This window comes from Sinohyriopsis cumingii, chromosome 10 (assembly GCF_028554795.1).
Source record: "Sinohyriopsis cumingii isolate HCF-2022 chromosome 10, ASM2855479v2, whole genome shotgun sequence".
NCBI classification, from domain to species: domain Eukaryota; kingdom Metazoa; phylum Mollusca; class Bivalvia; order Unionida; family Unionidae; genus Sinohyriopsis; species Sinohyriopsis cumingii.
The window spans coordinates 19,495,466-19,519,553 of NC_142970.1; the positions used below are offsets into that span (position 1 = coordinate 19,495,466).

General features: G+C 34.8%; 1 protein-coding gene across 1 annotated transcript in view; it reads right to left on the reverse strand.

Annotated features, from left to right (window-relative positions):
* The window catches only part of LOC149789678 (dipeptidyl peptidase 4-like), a 255,050-nt gene extending 238,523 nt beyond the window's left edge, over nucleotides 1-16,527 (reverse strand). The window contains exon 1 of the mRNA XM_089971694.1: nucleotides 16,123-16,527. Within this exon, the coding sequence (XP_089827820.1) occupies nucleotides 16,123-16,224 (102 nt within the window). The 5' untranslated portion in view covers nucleotides 16,225-16,527. The remainder of the gene's footprint in view (nucleotides 1-16,122) is intronic.
* Nucleotides 16,528-24,088: the final 7,561 nt, after the last annotated feature.

Consider the following 24,088-nt stretch of genomic DNA (forward strand, 5'->3'; position numbering starts at 1 on the left):
GTCTCCCTAAAGTATTTTCCAGTTTTAAAAAGTTCACAGCTGGACTGTCTCCCTAAACTATTTTCCAGGTTTAAAAAGTTCACAGCTGGACTGTCTCCCTAAAGCGGTTGGATGAAACTGTTTACATTCAAATGAGTAGCTGTACATTGAACTTACACAAGAAATCTTCAATAATCCAAATATTTCTCCCGGATTCAGCGTGTTTATGTCTGATGTAGCATTTTACGACCCAGACTGGTGGGTTGTTCTTTTCCTGTTACATACATTGTTTTACGGACAATACCCCCACCTCCCATACGTGTTTTTCTTATTTAGCTCATATTTCAGAAAAAGAGATTATGTAAGATGTAACAGTTTACTTATCAGGTCCTGCTCCTTCCTGTAAGAGGTCATTAAAACTAAACGACCAATTTTTTATATATACCTGCAATGACCTTTGACCTACAATAACCTTTGCCCCATCTAACAACATAGTGTGAATATGCCTTGTTTACTCTGTCAAAACAGTTGGAATAGACGATATATAGCTCATTCAAGTTACACATCGGTCAGAGTATTTAGAAGTAAGCTGAACATGTTAAAACACTTCCACGGCTAACGCAATGTTGATCTTCGATTAATACAAGAATTTGTGTGCATTAACTAATGAACAATGAGGATTTGTCTTGGTGGATGTAAAGAAGGTTTATGATATACACTGGCGAAAACACTTGAGGAATGAATGTATTGGTATCCATACATTCCTAACTAGACGTCATAATCCCACTGGTGGAATGCAAATAAAATTGTTTGTTGATGTGTTTCGCATGTACGTAACCACATAACTAGATACCTCTATATTACTTACATATGTACGCTGCTTTCATGCCACGTAAAGAACGTATTTTCATGGCGTGGGCGTACCTCAATACAATAAGTCTGAAATGTTCTCTAAGGTCGTTATCAAACGATTTTTTTTCCCTCTAACCAGGTTTTTAATTTTCCTGTTTCTTTTTTAAAATAATATTTTAAAATGAACGCCAAGCACATTGGAATTTAAAAAGGTCCAAAATTGGGAATATAGGGCACAATATCGGCGTGTGTTTGTTTGCTTGGTTCGTATCGCTAAGTTGTTGTTGTTGTTGTGGGGTTTAACGTCATTTTTCAGCACACGATAGGCTATACATGGCGGCCAGTATTAATGGTGGAGGAAGAACCCGGGAAAACACCGGAAAGAACCACCGACCCACGAGAAGCTACTGGCAAGCTTTCTCACATATCCACATTGGCTGAATCCTAGACTCGAACAGCCGCAGACAGAGGTGAGATGGCAGTGATCCGTAACGAAGAACGCTTTAGACCACTCGGCCACTCGGGGCCCCCGTATCGCTAAGTAAACACACCAGTGTTTGTATGCTTGTTTGATTTGTATATGTACATAAACAGATGACAGGTTATACCTTGTAGATGTAATAAAAGTAACGCGTTTTACTCAAGCGACACCCAGCAGTGCCCATCCAAGTCTGGTTCCAACCCTCATGTCTTCTGGTCGCCTGTCCAACGCGCCATCCACTAAACCACATCGGCTTCTCAATGTCCGACGATGATGCTACTTTAGTTTGAGTGACACACCAAAGTAAAATTATATCCTAATTATTTTTATTTCACAACATAATATTTTATAAACACCCGAATGATAATATGTTATTTTTCTGTGAAGTAACATTGATCACGTGCTACATAATGTCTGTCCGGACGCATGATACTCGGCTTTTAGTGCGGAGAATGCCACATTAAATTGTAAAAGTAAATGGGTACGAGATACCACATTAAATACAAATCTCAGTATTATGTAGAAAAAAGAGGACAAAATATTTTCTTGACAATTATGTATTATTAATTGTTGTTATTAATTGGTTTAGCATAAAACTGAGGTCAAATAATACAGTTAAGATTTAGCCCATGACTCGTAAATCCAGTGTTATTCCGGGCAAACAATTAAGACTTTGCATGGGTAACATAAAAACCGTCTCATTTCCGGCATACAATCAAGGCCTTGCTTGCAAGGGTTACATAAAACCTGTCTCATTTCCGATATAGAATCAAGGCCTTGTTCGCATGGATTGCATAAAACCCGTCTCAATTCCAGCATACGCTAAAGGCCTTGCTTGCATGGGTTACATAAAACCCGTCTCAATTCCGGCATATAATCAGGGCCTTGCTTGCAAAACGTAACACCCGTGTTGTTTCCAACATAAAATTAAAACTTAGTCTGGTACAGGTAAAATTCATTTTTATTTCCATACAATTAGGACCGAGTCATAGCTTGGGACATGTAAAATCCGCATCGTTACTAGCATGTAATTAAGATCTAGCTTACGACATGTCAACCCATTGTCATTATCTGCATAAAATGTAGACCCTGCCTGGGTTATAAAACCCGTGTCACTCCCAGCATACAACTAGAACAAAGCATGTGACATAAACCCCGTGTAATTTTCAGCATTCAATGAGGACATAGTCTGTGGCACATAAAATCGGCGTACTTTCTAGCATACAATTAAGATCTGACCTGGGACACGTAAAAACCTGTGTCATATCCACAAAATTAAGACCTAAGTCGGGACACGTAATATCCTTGTCAGTTCCATTCAATCAAGACAGACCCAGTGGCAAGTGAAACTTGTATCATTTCCAGCACGCAAGTAAGAGATAGGATGGGACACGTAAAATCGATGCCATTACTAGCAAGCAATTCAGACTTAGCCTGAGAAATGTCAAAGTCGTATCATTTTCAGCAAACAATTAAGACACATGTTGGGACGATGTAAACTCCGTGTGAATTAAGGCATAGCATGGGACAATCATTGTTATTTCTAACATAACATTTAGACAAAGTCTGGGACATGTCAAATAGTGCCATTTTCAGCATACGATTAAGACCTGGTCAATGACACGTAAATACTATGTCATTTCCTGCATACAGTTAAAACCTGACTGAGACACGTAAAAGCCGCGTTATTTCCATACAAATAAGACCTAGTTTGGGACATTCAACACAACTAGGACTTAGACTGGGATACGAAGAGATCCATGTTATATCCATCTAGTTAATACCTGGCATGAGTAACAGTAAACCCGTCTATCTTACAGCATTTAAGTAAGACTAGGCCAGAGACACTTCCACACAAGACCTTACCCGGGTAAATAAAACTCTTGTCATTTTCATACAATTAAAACGTGGCCAGTGACACGTAAAATCCCTTTCATTTTACAGCATACAATTAAGACCTAGCCTGGGACAGGCAAAATCCATACCATTTCTGGGCCACAATGAAGACTTAACCCGTGGCTCACAAAAACAGTGCCATTTCCATAAATTTACTACCCAGCCTCCAACGCGAAAAGCCATTTCCAAATTACAGCATAATTTCCAGCATACAGTTAAGACCTACTCAGAGACACGTGCGACACGTGCCATTTTCAGCATACAATCAAGCCCTGGCCTGGGAAACGTCTAATCCACATAATTTCCACAAATAGTCAAGACCGAGTCTGAGACATGTAAAACACGTACTGCTTTTAGCATATAGCCAATACATAGCCTGGGACACCTTAAACTCGTATTACTTTCAGCATAAAGCCAATACCATGCTCCTGACACGTAAAACTAGTATCATCTTCAGCATATAGCCAATATTTAGCCTGGGACACCTTAAACTCGTATCATTTTCAGCATATAGCCAATATTTAGCCTGGGACACCTTAAACTCGTACCATTTCTAGCACATAGCGAATACCAAGCCTGTGACACCTTAAACTCGTATCATATTGAACACATAGCGAATACTAAGCCTGGGACACCTTAAACTGGTATCATTTCTATCATACAGCCAATACCTAGCCTGGAACGAGTAAAACTCATATCATTTTCAGCAAAAATTTATGAAAAAGGGTCATTTTCAGCACAAATTTACAAAAAAGGGTAATTTTCAGCAAAAATTTACCAAAAAGGGTCATTTTCAGCATAAATTTACGAAAAGGGTCATTTCAATAACTTTAGGTTTTTGTTAACGCTGGCCGAACTGATGGTCAATTGACAATATTTTGTGTAAGATGTGAGTGCCAGTATGTTGTCAATCAAGTTTTATCAACTTCTGTTCAAAGTTTAAAAAAAAAGTTTTTTTTAAATTATTTTTTTTTACTTTTAAGTAGAATATCGGCAAACGTTTTATGCCAGGATGCAGTCTATCAAGTATGGTCTGATTCCATTTAGCAGTTTTGCGGAAAAAGTTCAAATATTCCTAAATTTGCTACGGCCACGATAAAGGGGAATTGTCAATATTTATAAATACTTTGAATTTCTTTATGTCAGAATACTTTCTATAAATTTTGTAAAACCCTTTTTTGGTGTTTTGGAAAATAAGTTGTTTCAAGGTCTTCATATTTAATAACGACGGTCATATTGGACCGGCATTGTTTCAATAAGTTCAAAGGTCATCCTATCATTATAAGAAGATCCGGTATTCATGTCAAGGTGCTTTTAAATCAGAACTATGTCAATAGGTCATGAAGAGATCTTGCTTAAAAATTTGTTTAAATATTTAGTAACAGCGCCCTTATTTGTTGACGGACGGGCATTAATTTTACAAACTGATGGTATTCCAGGATTCGTTTTTTCAAATTGTTAAAATTCTTTCCATTAGTTGGATTTGAGGTTTCTAATTTCCATCAATATTGACTTCTGTATTGACTTGACATTTCTAATGTCCGTCAATATTGACTTGACGTTCATAATGCCTTTCAGAATTAGTCTGACATTTCTAATGTCCGTCAGATTGACTTGACGTTCATAATGTCCACTAGCATGGATTTGACGTTTCTAATGTCCGTCAAAATAGATGCTATATTTAGATGTCCGTCAGTACACATTCTCGTGTACGTCAGTATATATTTGAGCGTCGTATTCTTGATCTTAATCGTGCGTTGATCACATGAAAAATATAGATTTATACGAAAATCGTCTTTGAAATCCCCGTGAGGGTTGGATCATCCAACCGATGCAATGCAATGTATTCATTCATCTTATAAAAATGTGAAGTTTCCGGTGAATTTAAAAAAAAAAACAAACAGCCAAAAAAACGAAGAAAAGAAACGTCCCATTACTGTGATAGGGGTTCCATTCTTGAATACTCTACATAAACATGGACCTGGATAGTTTGGCACAACATTAAAAACATCATTTCAACACAGTCAAATAGTTTCATAAAATCATTTTTCCTTAACACATTATGTATAGACTTGCAGAATCTGTCATTGATGACTCGATGAAATGAAGACCATGCCATTTCATGACATGTATCGATACTAAAGAGAAGAATCAATACAAAATAACAGAAACCTTTCTTAGAGTAAATCTTGATTTTTGATGGCCATAAATTAGTGGCTTGTACTCGTATTCTTGGCATGTTTCAATATATATATATATATATATATATATATATATATATATATATATATATATATATATATATATATATATATATATATATGTGTGTGTGTGTGTGTGTGTGTTAATCAGTGAATTACTTGATTTTCTAATTAAAATAATATTGATATTTCACTGTAGTGAAAAAATAACTATATTTTCACTACAGGATCTACTTTTTGGGGTCAGAACATACCTCCCTTTGATTTTCTGTCAGTGAACTACTTTTTCCTTATGTACATGTCATTGTTATTATTAATAATCCCTGTCTGCTATCCTTGAAACTTGTAGTTTGTTATTCTGAAAATATCAGTTAATTTTTATCAATCTGACGTGGAACTAATTTTGTGCGCAGATACACATAGCACAGCAGAACACGTACGGTAAACAGCTCACATTACGGTAAGAAATCTGTTAATTCACTATGTCACAAACTTTAGGTAGCCAACTTATGTGAGCATAAAATAAAAAGAATATTTTCTTGAAACGATTGACTAACGGATACATTTCATCTCGTGGGTGAAAAACTCTAGTATTTTCATCCACTCATATATGTTGCATGTATAACAGGCACATTACAAGTACGCACACACACGTATATACATACATACATACGTACGTACGTAGGTACGTGCGTGCGTGCATGCATGCGTACGTTAGTGCATACATACATACATACATACATACATGTAGATTGGGAGACGACCGCTCCGGTGGCCTAGTGGTTAGAGCATCCGCCTCGGATGCGGGAGATCGTGGGTTCGATCCCCGGTTGAGTCTTACCAAAGACTTGCAAAAATGATACTAACAGCTGCCTCGCTTGGCGCTCACCATTAAGAGGTTAGTGTTAGGACTGGGCGGCCAGGTGTCAGGATAATGTGACTGGGTGGGACATCATGCCACATGTCTGCGGCATGATGCCCCAGTGCTAGACATCACTATAAACTTTTACACTGCAGACATCGTAGCGACATGACTGAAAAATTGTTAAAGCTACGTTAAAAATCCAAATCACACACTCACACAGATTCGTAGACATACCAATGAGAGAAACAGACAGGAATGAATCTTTACAGTCAGACAGAGGGATATATAAGTAAGTTTGATGGTATTTTTTCTTATCGACATATGTGTCATGAGTCGATTTTATATAACAAGCTAGGCTTTAAAGATACCCTTAAGTTACATACACCCAAGTCTGAATTATTAGTTTCTTTCGTAATGTTATATAAATGTCCCCTTCTCTTTCCGACTTTGTTTCGTGATACGAGACTATTTATATCAGTTTTTAAATCGTACTAAGCTTTGATAGATTGCACCACTGATATATCTAGGCTGATATTGCACCTTACATATAAAGGTTACAGTGAAAAGGGAGGTAATTGACAAACAAAAACATTACGTACCTACCTTGCTGCGAACAAAACATAACAAATGAAAACTGATCTTGAATAATATTGAACAGTAATGAAAACTGATCTTGAATAATATTGAATAGTAATGAAAACTGATCTTGAATAATATTGAATACTAATGAAAACTGATCATAAATAATAATGAATAATAATGAAAATTGATCTTAATTAGCTATCAAAACTGACCTTAGATAATATTGAATGATAGTGACAACTGACGTTAAATAATATTGAATAATAATGAAAATTAATATTAAACAATAATGAAAACTGATGTTGAATATTCGCTCGCTAACGTTGAGGAAATCGCATTAAGGCTCATACATCCAAAGAGCAACATCAATGGTTACATTTTAATAGACAATGACGTACGCACGTCAATGGTTACATTTTAGTAGACAACGACGTACGGACGTCAATGATTACAATTTAATAGACAAAGACGCACGTGTGTCAATGGTTACAATTTCTAGACAAAGACTACGGGCGTCAATGGTTACATTTTAATAGACAAAGACCTACGGGCGTTAATGATTACACTTTCAGAGGCAATGACGTATGGGCGTGAATAGTTATATTTTTTTTAAAACAAAGACGTGCGGGCATCAATGGTTACGTTGAAATAGACAAAGAAGTACGGGTGTCAATGATTACATTTTAATAGACAAAAACTTACGGGTGTCAATGATTACATTATAATAGACAAAAACTTACGGGTGTCAATGATTACATTTTAATAGATAAAAACTTACGGGTATCAATGATTACATTTTAATAGACAAAAACTTACGGGTGTCAATGATTACATTTTAATAGACAAAAACTTACGGGTGTCAATGGTTACATTTTAATAGACAAAAACGTACGGGTATCAATGATTACATTTTAATAGACACAGATGTACGGACGTCAATGGTAACATTTAATAGACAATGACATACTGACGTCAATGGTTACATTTTAATCGCCAAATACGTACGAGCGTCAATGGTTAAATTTTAATAGACAAAGACGTACGTATGTCAATAACTATATTTTAATAGACAAAGACGTAAGGTCGTCAACATTTACATTTTAAGACACAAAGATGTATGGGCGTCAACATCTACATTTTAATACACAAAGACGTACGGACGTCAATATTACAATTTAATTGACAATGAAGTTAGGATGTTAAAATCTTAGATTTAATAGACAAAGTCTTACGTGCGTCAGTGTTTACATTGTAATGGACAAAGACGTACGGGCGTCATTGATTATATTTTAACAGACAAAAACGTACGAGCGTCAATGGTTACATTTTAATAAACAAAGGCATAAGGGTGTCAATAATTACATTTTTTTAGACAAAGATGTACGGGCTTGAAAGCTTATATTTTAATAGACAAAGACGTACGCACGTCAATATCTACATTTTGATACACAAATCCGTACGGACGTCGCCATTAAATTTTAATAGACAAAGAAGTACGGACGTTAACATCTACATTTTAACATACAAAGACATACGGGCGTCAATGGTAACATTTTAATCGGCAAATATGTACTGGCACCAATGGTTATATTTTAATAGCGAAAGACGTACGGTTACCAATGGTTACATTTTAATTGACAAAGACGTACGGGCGTCAACATCTACATTTTAAGACACAAAGACATATGGGCGTCAACATCTACATTTCAATATACAAAGAGGTACGGACGTCATCAACTACATTTTAATAGACGAAGAAGTACGGACGTCAACATCTACATTTTAACAGATAAAAACGTACAGGCAACAATGAATAGATTGTAATAAACAATGACGTATTGCCGTTAACATCTACATTTTTTTAATACACAAAGACATACGGACGTCATCAACTACATTTAAATAGGCAAATACGTACGGACGTCGACATCTGCATTTTAATAGAAAAAGACGTACGGACGTCAATATCTACATTTTAACAGACAAAGACGTACATGCGTCGTTCCAATCATATTTTCTATTGTTGAGCCTTAAAGTCATTTTGGAAATTATTGGCTTTGTTTGAGACAAATGTTTGAAGAATAGAATGCAAATTTTTCTTTGACACAAAACAATATCAGTGTTCCATTTCTCTAATGAAGACAGTGAGTTGAAAGGTATGTATACATTGCTATATTCAGTGCCAAAGTTAAATGACGTTTAAAAGAATACCACCTTTTACAGGACAGTGATTGATGGCGTTGAAATAGTGGACGCACAACGTCCGAAATTGTACATTAAAGAGAGCTTGTATAATATCAGAAATTAAAATATATCAAAACCCAATCTTATCCCATGATTAAACAATGCGGGAACAAAGTCGTGCCTCAGCTTTGAATAATATTCTTTTACAATTTCAACGAAAGCTTTTTCGACGCTTAACCGGACTATAGAGTCTGCAGCTGACGATAGGTAGATAAGTGCAAAACATCCCGATAAGTGAAAAACGTCCAGTTTTTTAGACATTAACTTCAACATCTTCACATTTTGCGATACAAGTATGTTGCGATTAGTGTGAAGAAATTCTGAAGTGATGTCGTAAGTCTGGGAATATATGCCTTTTTGTGACTAATATGGCCATATATAGTCACGTGATTAAAGATATCTTTATTCACTGCAATGGAAAACATAATCCTACACATACAGGCATGTGAGGAAAAGTTATTCCATCAGACTGAGATTGCCCATGTTTTGTCTGCAGAGCGGGTATCTGTGTTTCCAAGTTAACATGGCATAAAATTACACAGTGGGCATATGTGTTTCCAAGTTAACATGGCAAACAATTATACAGCGGGCATATGTGTTTCCAAGTTATCATGGCATAAAATTACACAGCGGGCATATGTGTTTCCAAGTTATCATGGCATAAAATTACACAGCGGGTATCTGTGTTTCAAAGTTATCATGGCATAAAATTACACAGCGGGTATATGTGTTTCCAAGTTATCATGGCATAAAATTGCACAGCGGACATATGTGTTTCCAAGTTATTATGGCATAAAATTACACAGCGGGTATCTGTGTTTCCAAGTTATCATGGCATAAAATTACACAGCGGGTCTCTGTGTTTCCAAGTTATTATGGCATAAAATTACACAGCGGGTATCTGTGTTTCCAAGTTATCAGGGCATAAAACTACACAGCGGACATATGTGTTTCCAAGTTAACACGGCATAAAGTTACACAATGGTTTCGTTTGCAGGGTTCAACATCTGATATATTAATGGTCTTTGACAAGAGTGCTAGAATAGTTATTATTAAACAGATAACGCAGCCCTTGCAATAGCTATAGTTGTTATTATTAAATAGCTAAGGCAGCCCTTTCAATAGCTATAGTTGTTATTATTAAACAGATAAAGAACCCAATTTCAATATTAATAAGTGTTATTATTAAACATATAAGGCAGTCCTTTCAATAGTTATTATTTTTATTATTAAACAGACAAGGGAGTCCTTTTAATAGTTGTTGTTGCTATTATCAAACAGATAAGGCAATCCTTTCAATAATTATTATTGTTATTATTAAACAGATAAGGCAGCTCTTTCAATAGTTAGTATTGTTATTATTAAAACGACAAGGCTGCCTTTTCAATAGTTATTATTATTATTATTAAACAGAAAAGACAGCCCTTTCAATAGTTATTATTATTATTATTATTATTATTATTATTATTATTATTAAACTGATAAAGGAGTCCTTTCAATATCTATAGTTGTTATTACTGAACAGATAAGGAAGTCCTTTCAATAACAATATCGGCTATTATTAAACAGATAAGGAACCCTTTTCAATAGTTATTATTGTTATTACTAAACAGATATGGCAGCTCTTTTAATAGCTATATTTGTTATTATTGAGCAGAAAAAGCAGCCCTTTCAATAGCTATATGTATAATGATTGAGCAGAAAAAATAGCCCTTTCAATAACTTGAATCATTAGATTCAGCAGCCATGGAGACAATGCAAATCAATTATTTAGAACAATTAGGTTCCGGACCACTATGCTGCCTGAACATGTTGTCATTAACTCTTTGTCTCTTTGATGGTTACATGTGGATTTTTCAGCGTCGTGTGCTCTGGACACGGATATTATAATTTTTTTGCATTTCCTCGCTATTTTGAAATCTGTGGTATTTCTTTCAATTTCTGACAAGAATACTTAGACTTGATGGTTTGATATTACATGCATATTGTAAAATTCAAGATGGCATTAATCAAGAACATGTTTTATCTAGTACATGTATTATCTAGTACATGTATTATCTAGTACATGTATGTATTATCTAGTACATGTATTATCTAGTACATTATCTAGTACATGTATGTATTATCTAGTACATGTATTATCTAGTACATTATCTAGTACATGTATGTATTATCTAGTACATGTATTATCTAGTACATGCATTATCTAGTACATGTATTATCTAGTACATGCATTATCTAGTACATGTATTATCTAGTACATGTATGCATTATCTAGTACATGTATTATCTAGTGCATGCATTATCTAGTGTATTATCTAGTACATGTATAATTAAATATTATAGATTGTACTAGTCTGTTATATATATTTTGTAGTCATCGAGTATATGTAGACTGTAGTCATCGATTATATGGTGAGTGTAGTCATCGATTATGTTGAGTGTAGTCATCGATTATATGTAGACTGTAATCGTCGATTACATGTTGAGTGTAGTCATCGATTATATGTAGATTGTAATCGTCGATTATATGTTGAGTGTAGTCATTGATTATATATAGAATGCGGTCATCAATAATATGTAGATTGCGGTCATCGATAATATGTAGACTGTAGTAATCAATTACATGTAGAATATAGTAATCAAATACATGTAGACTGTAGTAATCAATTACATGTAGACTATAGTAATCAAATACATGTAGATTATAGTAATCAAATACATGTAGACTGTAGTAATCAATTACATGTAGACTATAGTAATCAAATACATGTAGACTGTAGTAATCAATTACATGTAGAATATAGTAATCAAATACATGTAGACTGTAGTAATCAATTACATGTAGACTATAGTAATCAAATACATGTAGACTATAGTAATCAAATACATGTAGACTGTAGTAATCAATTACATGTAGACTATAGTAATCAAATACATGTAGACTGTAGTAATCAATTACATGTAGAATATAGTAATCAAATACATGTAGACTGTAGTAATCAATTACATGTAGACTATAGTAATCAAATACATGTAGAAAACGTCGGGGATTATGTGATGTGCAGTGCTTTTTAATTTCTTCGTGCCTCTGTTGTTGTAATGAAACACTTTATGGATTGCTGAATTTTGCTGACTTGTGGTGAGCATTTGTGGAACAGTTGTGAAGTTTGTGTAATCATCCTCAAGTTACTTTTCGAATAAATTAAATAAACCACTGTTTATCTTTGCGCCATGTGTACTATATTATTAATGTACAATGAAAGTAATTATTATAATGTCTCAAATGACCGTTTATATATATATATATATATATATATATATATATATATATATATATATATATATATATATTACTAAACAATCAAATCAATATCGTATCTAAACACTGAAATAGACCAATCTCCTATCTAAACAATGAAATAGACCAATATCCTATCTAAACACTGAAATAGACCAATCTCCTATCTAGACAATGAAATAGAACAATCTCGTATCAAAACAATGAAATATACCAATCTCGTATCTAAACAATGAAATAAACCAATCTCCTATCTAAACATTGAAATAGACCAGTCTCGTATCTAAACAATGAAATAGACCAATCTCCTATCTAAATAGAACAATCTCGTATCAAAGCAATGAAATATACCAATCTCGTATCTAAACAATGAAATAAACCAATATCCTATCTAAACACTGAAATAGACCAATCTCCTGTCTAGACAATGAAATATACCAATCTCCTGTCTAGACAATGAAATATACCAATCTCGTATCTAAACACTAAAATTGATCAATCATGGATCTAAACACTGAAATAGACCAATCGCATATCTAAAATCTGAAATAGACCAATCTCCTATCTGAACAATGCAATAGACCAATCTCGTATCTAAACACTGAAATAGACCAATCTCGTATCTAAAAACTAAAATAAGCCAATCTCGTATCTAATCAATGAAATAGACCAATCTCCTCTCTTGACAATGAAATAGACCAATCTCGTATCTAAACACTGAAATTGACCAATCTTGTATCTAAACACTGAAATAGACCAATCGCCTATCTAAAATCTGAAATAGACCAATCTCGTATCTAAACAATGAAATAGACCAATCACTTATCTAAACAATGCAATAGACCAATCTCCTATCTAAACAATGAAATAGACCAATCTCGTATCTAAACAATAAAATAGACCAATATCCTATCTAAACACCGAATTAGACTAATCTCGTATCTAAACAATGGAATAGACCAATATCCTATCTAAACACTGAAATAGACCAATCTCTTATCTGAACAATGCAATAGACCAATCTCGTATCTAAACACTGAAATAGACCAATCTCGTATCTAAACACTAAAATAAGCCAATCTCGTATCTAAACACTGAAATAGACCAATCTCTTATCTAAACACTAAAATAAATTAATCTCGTATCTAATCAATGAAATAGACCAATCTCCTCTCTTGACAATGAGATAGACCAATCTCTTATCTAAACACTGAAATTGACCAGTCTTGTATCTAAACACTGAAATAGTCCAATCGCCTATGTAAAATCTGAAATAGACCAATCTCCTATCTAAACAATGAAATAAACCAATCTCCTATCTAAACAATGAAACCGACCAATCTCCTATATAAACAATGAAATAGACAAATCTCCTATCTAAACACTGAATTAGACCTATTCTCGTATCTATACAATGAAATAAACCAATCTCCTATCTAAAGAATCAAATAGACCAGTCTCCTATTTAGACAATGAAATAGACCAATCTCCTATCTAAACACCGAAATAGACCAATCTCGTATCTAAACAATGAAATAGACCAATCACATATCTACACAATGAAATAGACCAATCTCCTATCTAAACATTGAAATAGACCAATCACATATCTAAACAATGAAATAGACCAATCACATATCTACACAATGAAATAGACCAATCTCGTATCTAAACAATGAAATAGACCAATCACATATCTACACAATGAAATAGACCAATCTCCTATCTAAACATTGAAATAGACCAGTCTCGTTTCTAAACATTGAAATAGACCAATCTAAACGCCGAAATAGACCAATATCGTACCTAAACAATGAAATAGACCAGTCTCCTAGCTAAACACTGAAATAGACCAATCTCCTATCTAAACACTAAAATAGACCAATCTCGTATCTAAACACTGAAATAGATCAATCTTCTATCTAAACAATGAAATAGACCAATCTCGTATCTAAACATTAAAATAGACCAATCTAAACACCGAAATAGACCAATATCGTACCTAAACAATGAAATAGACCAGTCTCCTAGCTAAACACTGAAATAGACCAATCTCTTATCTAAACAATGCAATAGACCAATCTCTTATCTAAACAATGCAATAGACCAATCTCCTATCTAAACACTGAAATAGTCCAGTCTCGTATCTAAACAATAAAATAGACCAATCTCCTATCTAAACACTGAAATAGACCAATCTCCTATCTAAATAATGCAATAGACCAATCTCGTATCTAAACAATGAAATAGACCAATATCCTATCTAAACACTGAAATAGACCAATCTCCTATCTGAACAATGCAATAGACCAATCTCGTATCTAAAAACTGAAATACACCAATCTCGTATCTAAACACTAAAATAAGCCAATTTCGTATCTAAACACTGAAATAGACCAACCTCTTATCTAAACACTAAAATAAAGCCAATCTCGGATCTAATCAATAAAATAGACCAATCTCCTCTCTTGACAATGAGATAGACCAATCTCGTATCTAAACACTGAAATTGACCAATCTTGTATCTAAACACTGAAATAGACCAATCGCCTATCTAAAATCTGAAAGAGACCAATCTCCTATCTAAACAACGAAATAGACCAATCTCCTGTATACACAATGCAATAGACCAATCTCGTATCTAAACACTGAAATAGACCAATCTCGTATCTAAACAATGAAATAGACCAATCTCCTATCTAAACAATGAAATAGACCAATCTCCTATCTAAACATTGAAATAGACCAATCTAAACACTGAAATAGACCAATCTCGTATCTAAACTATGCAATAGACCAATATCGTATCTAAACACTGAAATAGACCAATCTCGTATCTAAACACTAAAATAGACCAATCTTGTATCTATACAATGAACAACTAGACTTCTGTCTTGACGTTTTGTGATCTTCGACAGACCAAGATGAAATGATGACAACCTTAGTGACTTAGTCTCCTTAAACCAGACCTCTCGTGCGACTCCGTGAAATCTCTAACATGAGACATCCGATAACCATTGTTCAAAGGACCACACTCTTAGTAATTGAGTCTCGTTCAAACATACTTCTCGTGTGATTCTTGAGACATTCCAAATACAAGAGCCACGTGATCATAGCTTCCTTAAGTGATTATGGCATTACTTTACTTTTTATTTAAGAAAAACCTAAGAAAAATAAGATTTGTAAAAAAATTGCACATTGTGAACTCAACTATAATTGCAAATCTCATTGGGGAGAATGGATTGTAATAAAACTAGCCATAACCAAAAAATAATATTAGAAGAATACAAAGAGTAATTGATTTTGTTTTCATGCAGCAAATGGTGCCACGGTTCAAGGACCTGAAAATATATTTTGTAATTACAAAAATAGTCTACGATAATTTCTTGAAACAATGTATTTAATGAAGTACAATGCATGTAATGATATACAGTGTTTGGAATGATGTACATTGTATACGCTGATGTACAATGTATGTAATCATGTGACCAATAACATGGCAGTGGCTTACTTTCGGCAGCAAATTTTCAAAACCTTCAAGAGCATGCAAATATAATTTATAATCTCAAATAGGTTAAGTAACGTTTCTACGTTTATATGGACAACATGTCAACATTTCCACATGGGTTTCAGCTGACGCCTCTAGGACTTGTCTTTGTTTGAAATCCTGTCTGTTTATTTGTCTGCCTCTGTTACTACCTGCAAACATGTATTTACATACCTCAAGATCAGGCGCTTGCTTGCACGTGTGTCTTTCCTTCCCGGGCAAGGGCCCTCCTGTTGATTTCACTACCACAGTGGAAGAAGTGGACGCAGAATTCATTTTTGGATGAAAAACGTCACAAATGTCAGAAAGACGGATCGCCGCTTCCGGAAAACAAAGAAACCGACAAACTTTTGCTTCTTTTTAGTTTCCACAATACGTCAGAAAATAATCTTTGACATCTGCATACATGCTTTGGGAAATGTACGAAAGATTAAAGACTACTTCCTATTTATGTACCCTTTGTACATATTGCATTGTAAATAAACACATCCAGGTGGAACATTTTCATATAGCATTAGTTGGTATAGTACAGCCCAGAGTAATTCATGGAACGTTGTGAAGAAGGTATTCCGTTACTGGACCAGCTCTAGGTTGTACACCAGCATGGAGACTTATTGGCACACCAATATATTCCCACAGTCACAGCCAACTATATGCAACCATAGCGATGTTGTCACGTGGGTTTTATCAAGCGCCTTCCTCATTACGCCCGCGGAGCTATAGATGACACCAATAATATGATTTCAACATAACAAAAAAAAAAAAGACTCGATCAAGAAACCAGTCGTGTGTGCACGTATCCTACTACAATAGCAAGTCATGTGAAGAAAAAAAAAAATTATCTGAGTTTCTGCGGTATAGGAATAAATAAAGCAACGAGTTTATACATGGGTTGCGTAATAAATCCAGATGAAACAGCCAAGTATTTATTAGATGCTGATAACCGACGAAAAATTCATTATAATACTAATATCGGCGTGATGTCAGATACGAGTACGAAGATTAAATCAATAATAAAAAAAAACGAGAATGCACAAAAATAAAATAAGGTTTTATTGCAGAACATATATAACGGACGATGACAAATACCTTGCAAAGAGAATTCATATCGAATGAAAATCATCCCCAGCAAATATGCAAATAGGGACACACGGGAATAAATATACATGGAGAGATATATAATTGTGTGATTCCAGCAATGAATATCAATTTAGTCAACACCGAACGGCATCGTATCATGTGGCAGATCTAAAATGATGCTTTTGGGATTAATCACGATGATTCTTATATCTATCAAACTGCATATTTAATGTGCGCATTTCGTGAGCCTAGGCTTATGTGTTGTATTATATATATATATATATATATATATATATATATATATATATATATATATATATATATATATATATATATATATATATATATATGACTTTCCACTGGTGTGTTCTTTTTAATATGTTAGGCAGCTTGTCTGATTAAAAATGCCAACCAAGAGTTTTAAGACAAATTCAATTAGCTGTTTATTGATAATCAATTGCAACTGTTGAGTGATAATTTCAATCAACAGTGTTGATAAATTATAATCCATATATGTAATTCAAAACATATACAACATGAATCCCATTAGACGGTATAACTTAAGAGTCTCACTGACTTATTAATTTGGCATAATATATGTAATACGCTTTAATAAAATAGCTCTATATAGCATTGTATGCCATCTTAGTCAAGATGACGTGGTTGATATATTGATCGATAGGTAGATGGATGGACGGACGGAGACGGGCAGACATACAGACAGGCAGGCAGATAGATAGATAGATAGATACATAGATAGATAGATAGAATTTATGTACAATGTCGATCACCTCTATTCAGACCAATCTAACACTGATGATTATAATGTGGATTGCCTCTACTCCAAACAACCCACCAGCTATAATGTGGATCGCTGGTACTCAAACCACCCCATCAGCCATAATGTTGATCGCCTCTACTTAAACACTAGCTATAATATGGATAGCGTCTACTCAAACCACCCCATCGGCTATAACGAGGATGGGTTTAATGTGTATCGCCTCTACTTAAACCACCGCAACGGCTATGTTGTGGATCGCCCCTACCTAAACTACATCACTAGCTATAATGTGGATCACCTGTGCTCAAAACACCACATTAGCTATAAAGTGGACGGCTATAATGTGGATCGCCTCTATTGTCAATTGAAGCTGGGACTTTCTGAGCTTTATAACTCGAGCACCGACCAGAATATTTTAGATGTTTTACAAATACTTTTCAATTACAAAACTCAAGGAAGCGTACAATCAGGTATAACGAAAATGTTGATTTCCCTTCTCTGTCGAGGTTTATGTGTATACATGTAATTGGTGAGGAAGGATCTTCTAGCCTGTAGCTCAATGTGTGCATGTCTTGTTAGTTAGGAACGAAAGGGATTTTGTTAATTCGGTAAACAGACGAAGACGTTGTCCCAATGGAGAGAAATTTACCAATTGATTTTAATTATTTATACCGGTTTCTTACAGCACACATCATCCTTACAACATGTGACAAAACTAATTTTCTGTGCTCTTTATTACATGCATCGCAATGTAAATATCTCTGTATACGTGTCCATGCTACTCTGACCAGCTGTATGTCTTTCCATGTTCACACACACACACACACAGCAACGGACGCACACCCACTTGGCCAGAGACTGGTTTAGTATACATAAACCAAGCGGTTCTTTTCCGTAATTATTAGTTGGTTCCTCACAAGCTCAGATAAATCAATACGGAGGCCTTGTGTCCTCACTGAACATGATCGGCAATCAATCCTAGTAATATATTTAATAAAATATTTACAACATCGATAAACCAAATATAGATCATATGTTAAGAATACAATAGATCCACTAGGTGACCTCATAAAAACCCAGATTTCAGATTTGGAAAAGTAAAAATGGGTCGACAGCATGGTACTTGATCATTGCTACATTTTACAGTGAAATTAATCCGTTGCTGATATGAGGTAGATGTGTGTGTTAAAGAATACGTGTGTAAACAACATCCAGGAAGTTGAATGTCATGACAATGTTGTCATTACAACAATTCACCTCATAATCTATTAGACACATTTTATATTATTCAATGATTCCTATATAATCATAGATTTATTGAATGGTTCGATGTAATGAGGTTTGGACAATTCATCATTGTGTTCTTGTGACCTTATTTACTTTAACATGACGTCATGACATTGTTTGTGCCGTGCTGCTACTAAACTGGCATTTTTGCTACATGAAAAAGTGTTATCTTTTAATGTTTTGCACTAAGGCATGTAATGAAACAACCGCAGATCTCATTCTTTTTATAAATATGAAGTTTTATTGCCCACCTGGTTCAACCGCCAGGTATATTGGTTCATAGAATTTTATAGTCACCTCAACAAAGATCGGTAGTTGTATGACGTAAGCAATGAATTGAGGAGTCCTATTGACCTTGAAGGTTAAACGTCAGCTGTATTAACCAAGCTTGTGTCTGATCGTCTTTTGCAATTATACGCGGGTCAGCACAACTGACCTTTGATCTATAACACTGACAATATAAAAGCATTTTATTAATCATTTAATAAATAGTGATATGTATGTCTAAGTTGGTGGTTATAGCATCCGGCCCGGATGCTCGTGGTCGCAGGTTCGAACCCCGGCCGAGCCATACCAGAGACTTATAAAAATCAAGAGGTTAGTGTTAGGACTGGTCGGCATGGTGTCAAGATAATGGGACTAGATAATGGTGCTACATATCTAAGGTATGATGCCTCAGTGCCTGACGTCACTATAACCTGCCACAGTGCAGATATCATGCCTGAAAAATTATTAAACTACGTTAAAAATCCCAAACACACATAAAGACACACACGTCACTCTTTCTTTCTCTCTCTCTCTCTCTCTCTCTCTCTCTCTCTCTCTCTCTCTCACACACACACACACACAAACAAACAATACACCAATACACACACACGCACTCCTTTGGTTATCTAACTTGATATTATCTTTAATGATAGTGAATCATTTCTTCATGTACATATACGACTAAGTGTGTGTTATTTGCCCCAGACCTAATATTTCTCACAGTTGTATATTCCTTCGTTAATAACTTAAACCACCCAGTATTAGGCACCCTAATTTTGAAATTAAACATCATGTTCAATAACTGACACAACACCAATACGGTATGTTCAATAACTGGCATAATACTGATAAAGTGTGTCCAATAACGGACACAATACTAATACAGTATGTCAAATAACGGACACAATACCAATACAGTATGTCCAATAACTGACATAACACCAATGCAGTATGTCCAATAACTGTCACAACACCAATGTAGTATGTCCAATAACAGACACAACACCAATACAGTATGTCCAATAACTAACACAACACCAATACAGTATGTTCAATAACTAAAACAAAACCAATACAGTATGTCCAATAACAGACACAACACCAATGAAGTATGTCCATTAACTGACAAAATAACAATACAGTATATCCAATAACTGACACAATACCAATACAGTATGTCCAATAACAGACACAACACCAATACAGTATGTCCAATAACAGACACAACACCAATACAGTATGTCCAATAACAGACACAACACCAATACAGTATGTCCAATAACAGACACAACACCAATACAGTATGTCCAATAACTGACACAACACCAATACAGAATGTCTAATAACAGACACAACACCAGTGCAGTATGTTCAATAACAGACACAATACCAATACAGTATGTCCAATAACAGACACAACACAAATGAAGTATGTCCAGAAACTGACACAACACCAGTGCAGTATGTCCATTAACTGACAAAATGACAATAGAGTATGTCCAATAACTGACTTAATACAATATACTATATCCAATAACTGGCATAATACCAATAAAGTATTCCAATAACTGACATAATAACAATACAGTATGACCATTAACTGACAAAATAACAGTACAGTATGTCCAATAACTGACACAATACCAATATAGTATATATAATAACTGGAATAATATACCGATAAAGTATGTCCAATAACTGACGTAATAACAATACAGTATGTCCAGTAACTGACAAGATAACAATACAGTATGTCCAAAAACTGACACGATACCAATATAGTATATCCAATAACTGGAATAATAACAATAAAGCATGTCCAATAACTGATATAATAACAATAAAGTATGTCCAATAACTGACATAATAACAATAAAGTATGTCCAATAACTGACATAATAACAATACAGTATGTCCAGTAACTGACAAGATAACAATACAGTATGTCCAATAACTGACACAATACCAGTATAGTATATTCAATAACTGGCATAATAACAATACAGTATGTCCAGTAACTGACACGATATCAATATAAGATGCTAAATAACTTACACAATACCAAAACAATATGTCAAATAACGGACACAATACCAATGAGCTGTGTCCAGTAACTGACACAAAATCAATATATATATCAAATACCTAACACAAAACCAATACAGGCAGAAAATTAAATTATTCTAAAAACTTAAATGGTGAACTAACATTGTGTCCAAATTGCCAAAAACATAATACCAGTATTACAAATATCGATTTGCAGAAATATTTAGGGAACAAAAAAAACCAGTCTGTGGCAAAGTATTTAGGGCTTAAAATAGTCCGTGGCAAAGTATCTACGGTATAAAAATAATTTATGACAAAGTATCTACGATAAAAAAATTAGTAACCCATGGCAAAGTATTTAGGGCATAAAACAGTCCACGGCGAAGCATTTAGGGTATACAAATAGTCCATGACGACATATTTAGGGTATAAAACAGTCCATGGCGAAGAATTTAGAGTACACAAATAGTCCATGGCGAAGTAGTTAGGGTATACAAATAGCCCATGGTGAAGTATTTATGGTATAAAAACAGTCCATTGCGAAGCATTTAGGGTAAATCAATAGTCCATGGCGAAGTATTTAGGGTATACAAATAGTCCATGGCGAATTATTTAGGGTATATAAAAAACAGTCCATGGCGAAGCATTTAGGGTATATAAATAGTCCATGGCGAAGTATTTAGGGTATAAAATCAGTCCATGGCGAAGCATTTAGGGTATACAAATAGTCCATGGCGAAGTATCTAGGGTATAAAAATAGTCCATGGCGAAGCATTTAGGGTACAAAAATAGTCCATGGCGAAGTATTTAGGGTATACAAATAGTCCATGGCGAAGTATCTAGGGTATAAAACATTCCATGGCGAAGCATTTAGGGTATACAAATAGTCCATGGCGAAGTATTAAGGGTATAACAACAGTTCATGGCAAAGTATTTAGGGCATACAACAGTCCATGGCGAAGTATTAATGGTAGAACAATAGTCCATGGCGAAGTATTTAGGACATGCAAATAGTCCATGGCGAAGTATTTAGTGTATAGATATAGTCCCTGGCAAAATATTTGGGCTATAAAAATAATCCCTGAGAAAGTATTTAGGTTATAAAATTATTCCCTGGCAAAGCATTTATGGTATACAAATACTCCATGGCAAAGTATTTAGGGTATAAAAACAGTCCGTGGCAAAGTATTGATGAAAACCCTGACAAAATGTGTATGTATGTAAAACTGCAACGGTTACCTCTCCAGTGCATTTTTTTCCATCTCATATTTCTAAGGTGTAGATGGGAGAACGTTCTCCAGCATAAACCAGCCAGCAGATGGACATATTTCAGCATTATTTTTGTTAAGCTTTCTGAAGCTCCCTGGTGTCTGCCAATATGTGTATCCATGTCTGCGCTATCTGCTACAGTTTCATAAAGAAAGGATTTTTGACTGTAACATTTTGCACTGTTCACCAAGGAAACGTCCTTCTTTCGTAACAATTTTTCTTCTTTCTCCCTTAAGAAACTTCATTTCATTTTCTCGCTGCATAATGTGGGTTTATTTTGGTAATAAATATGAATTTCTAGTTGATATAGTCTTGAAATTCTGTTGCCAAAAGCAATTGCTACACCGTGACTCGTCAATTTCTCCCCTTCGCCCAAGTACCGTGAACTAAAAAATAGATCCGGGAACTAAACCATCCATTTCGTAAAATAAATGTTCACTCCATTTCCCCTTTTGCTTGTATTACAGATTTTACTCATCTCGAAGTAGATGACTTTGGTGGATGGACGCTTCTAAGAAATGGAGAACGAAAAGTATCCACTGTTTTATTGTAATGAAGTCATACTATTCAGTCTAGAGATAATATTCGAATGACTTCTACTATCAACGGATATTTAATGAAACATGAAGTATAAACCGTTAAATATGCGAAAGCAAATGTTTATCTAAGGAAGAATACCCGAATGCATTCATAACGTTGACAAGAATTGTGTGGAGCTTTAAAAAAATACAATGATACTCAAGATTTATTTTCTTTCGAATTTCAACTGTGTGTGTGTGTGTGTGTGTGTGTGTGTGTTATTTCGATTTTAATGTTGCTTTAACAATTTTTCAGTCGTATTCCTACGATGTCTGTAGTGTGGCATTTTTATTGTGATGTCTAGCACAGGAGCATCATGCCGCAAACGCGTAGCATGATGTCTTATTCACTCACATTATCCGGACACCAGGCCGACCAGTCCTAACACTAACCTCTTAACGATGGGCGCCAAGCGAGGCAGGTGTACGTACTATTTTTGTAAGTCTTTGGTATGACTCAGGTGGGGTTCGAACCAACGACTTTCCGCATCCAAGGCGGACGATCTAGCCACTTATGACACAGGAGCGGTCGTAATCCTACTTGAACATTGTTGATGGTCTCAGCGGACCACTTAATGATCTATCCTAATGTTGAATGTACAGTTAGGAAACTATGACAACATTCTAATGTTGATTGTACAGTTAGGTAACTATGACAACATTCTAATGTTGATTGTACAGTTAGGTAACTATAACAACCTTTCCGCTTACCATCAGCTTAATGATCTATCCTAATGTTGATTGTACAGTTAGGTAACTATGACAACCTTCTAATGTTGATTTTGTTCAGTTAGGAAACTATTACAACCTTTCCGCTTACCATCAGAACGGA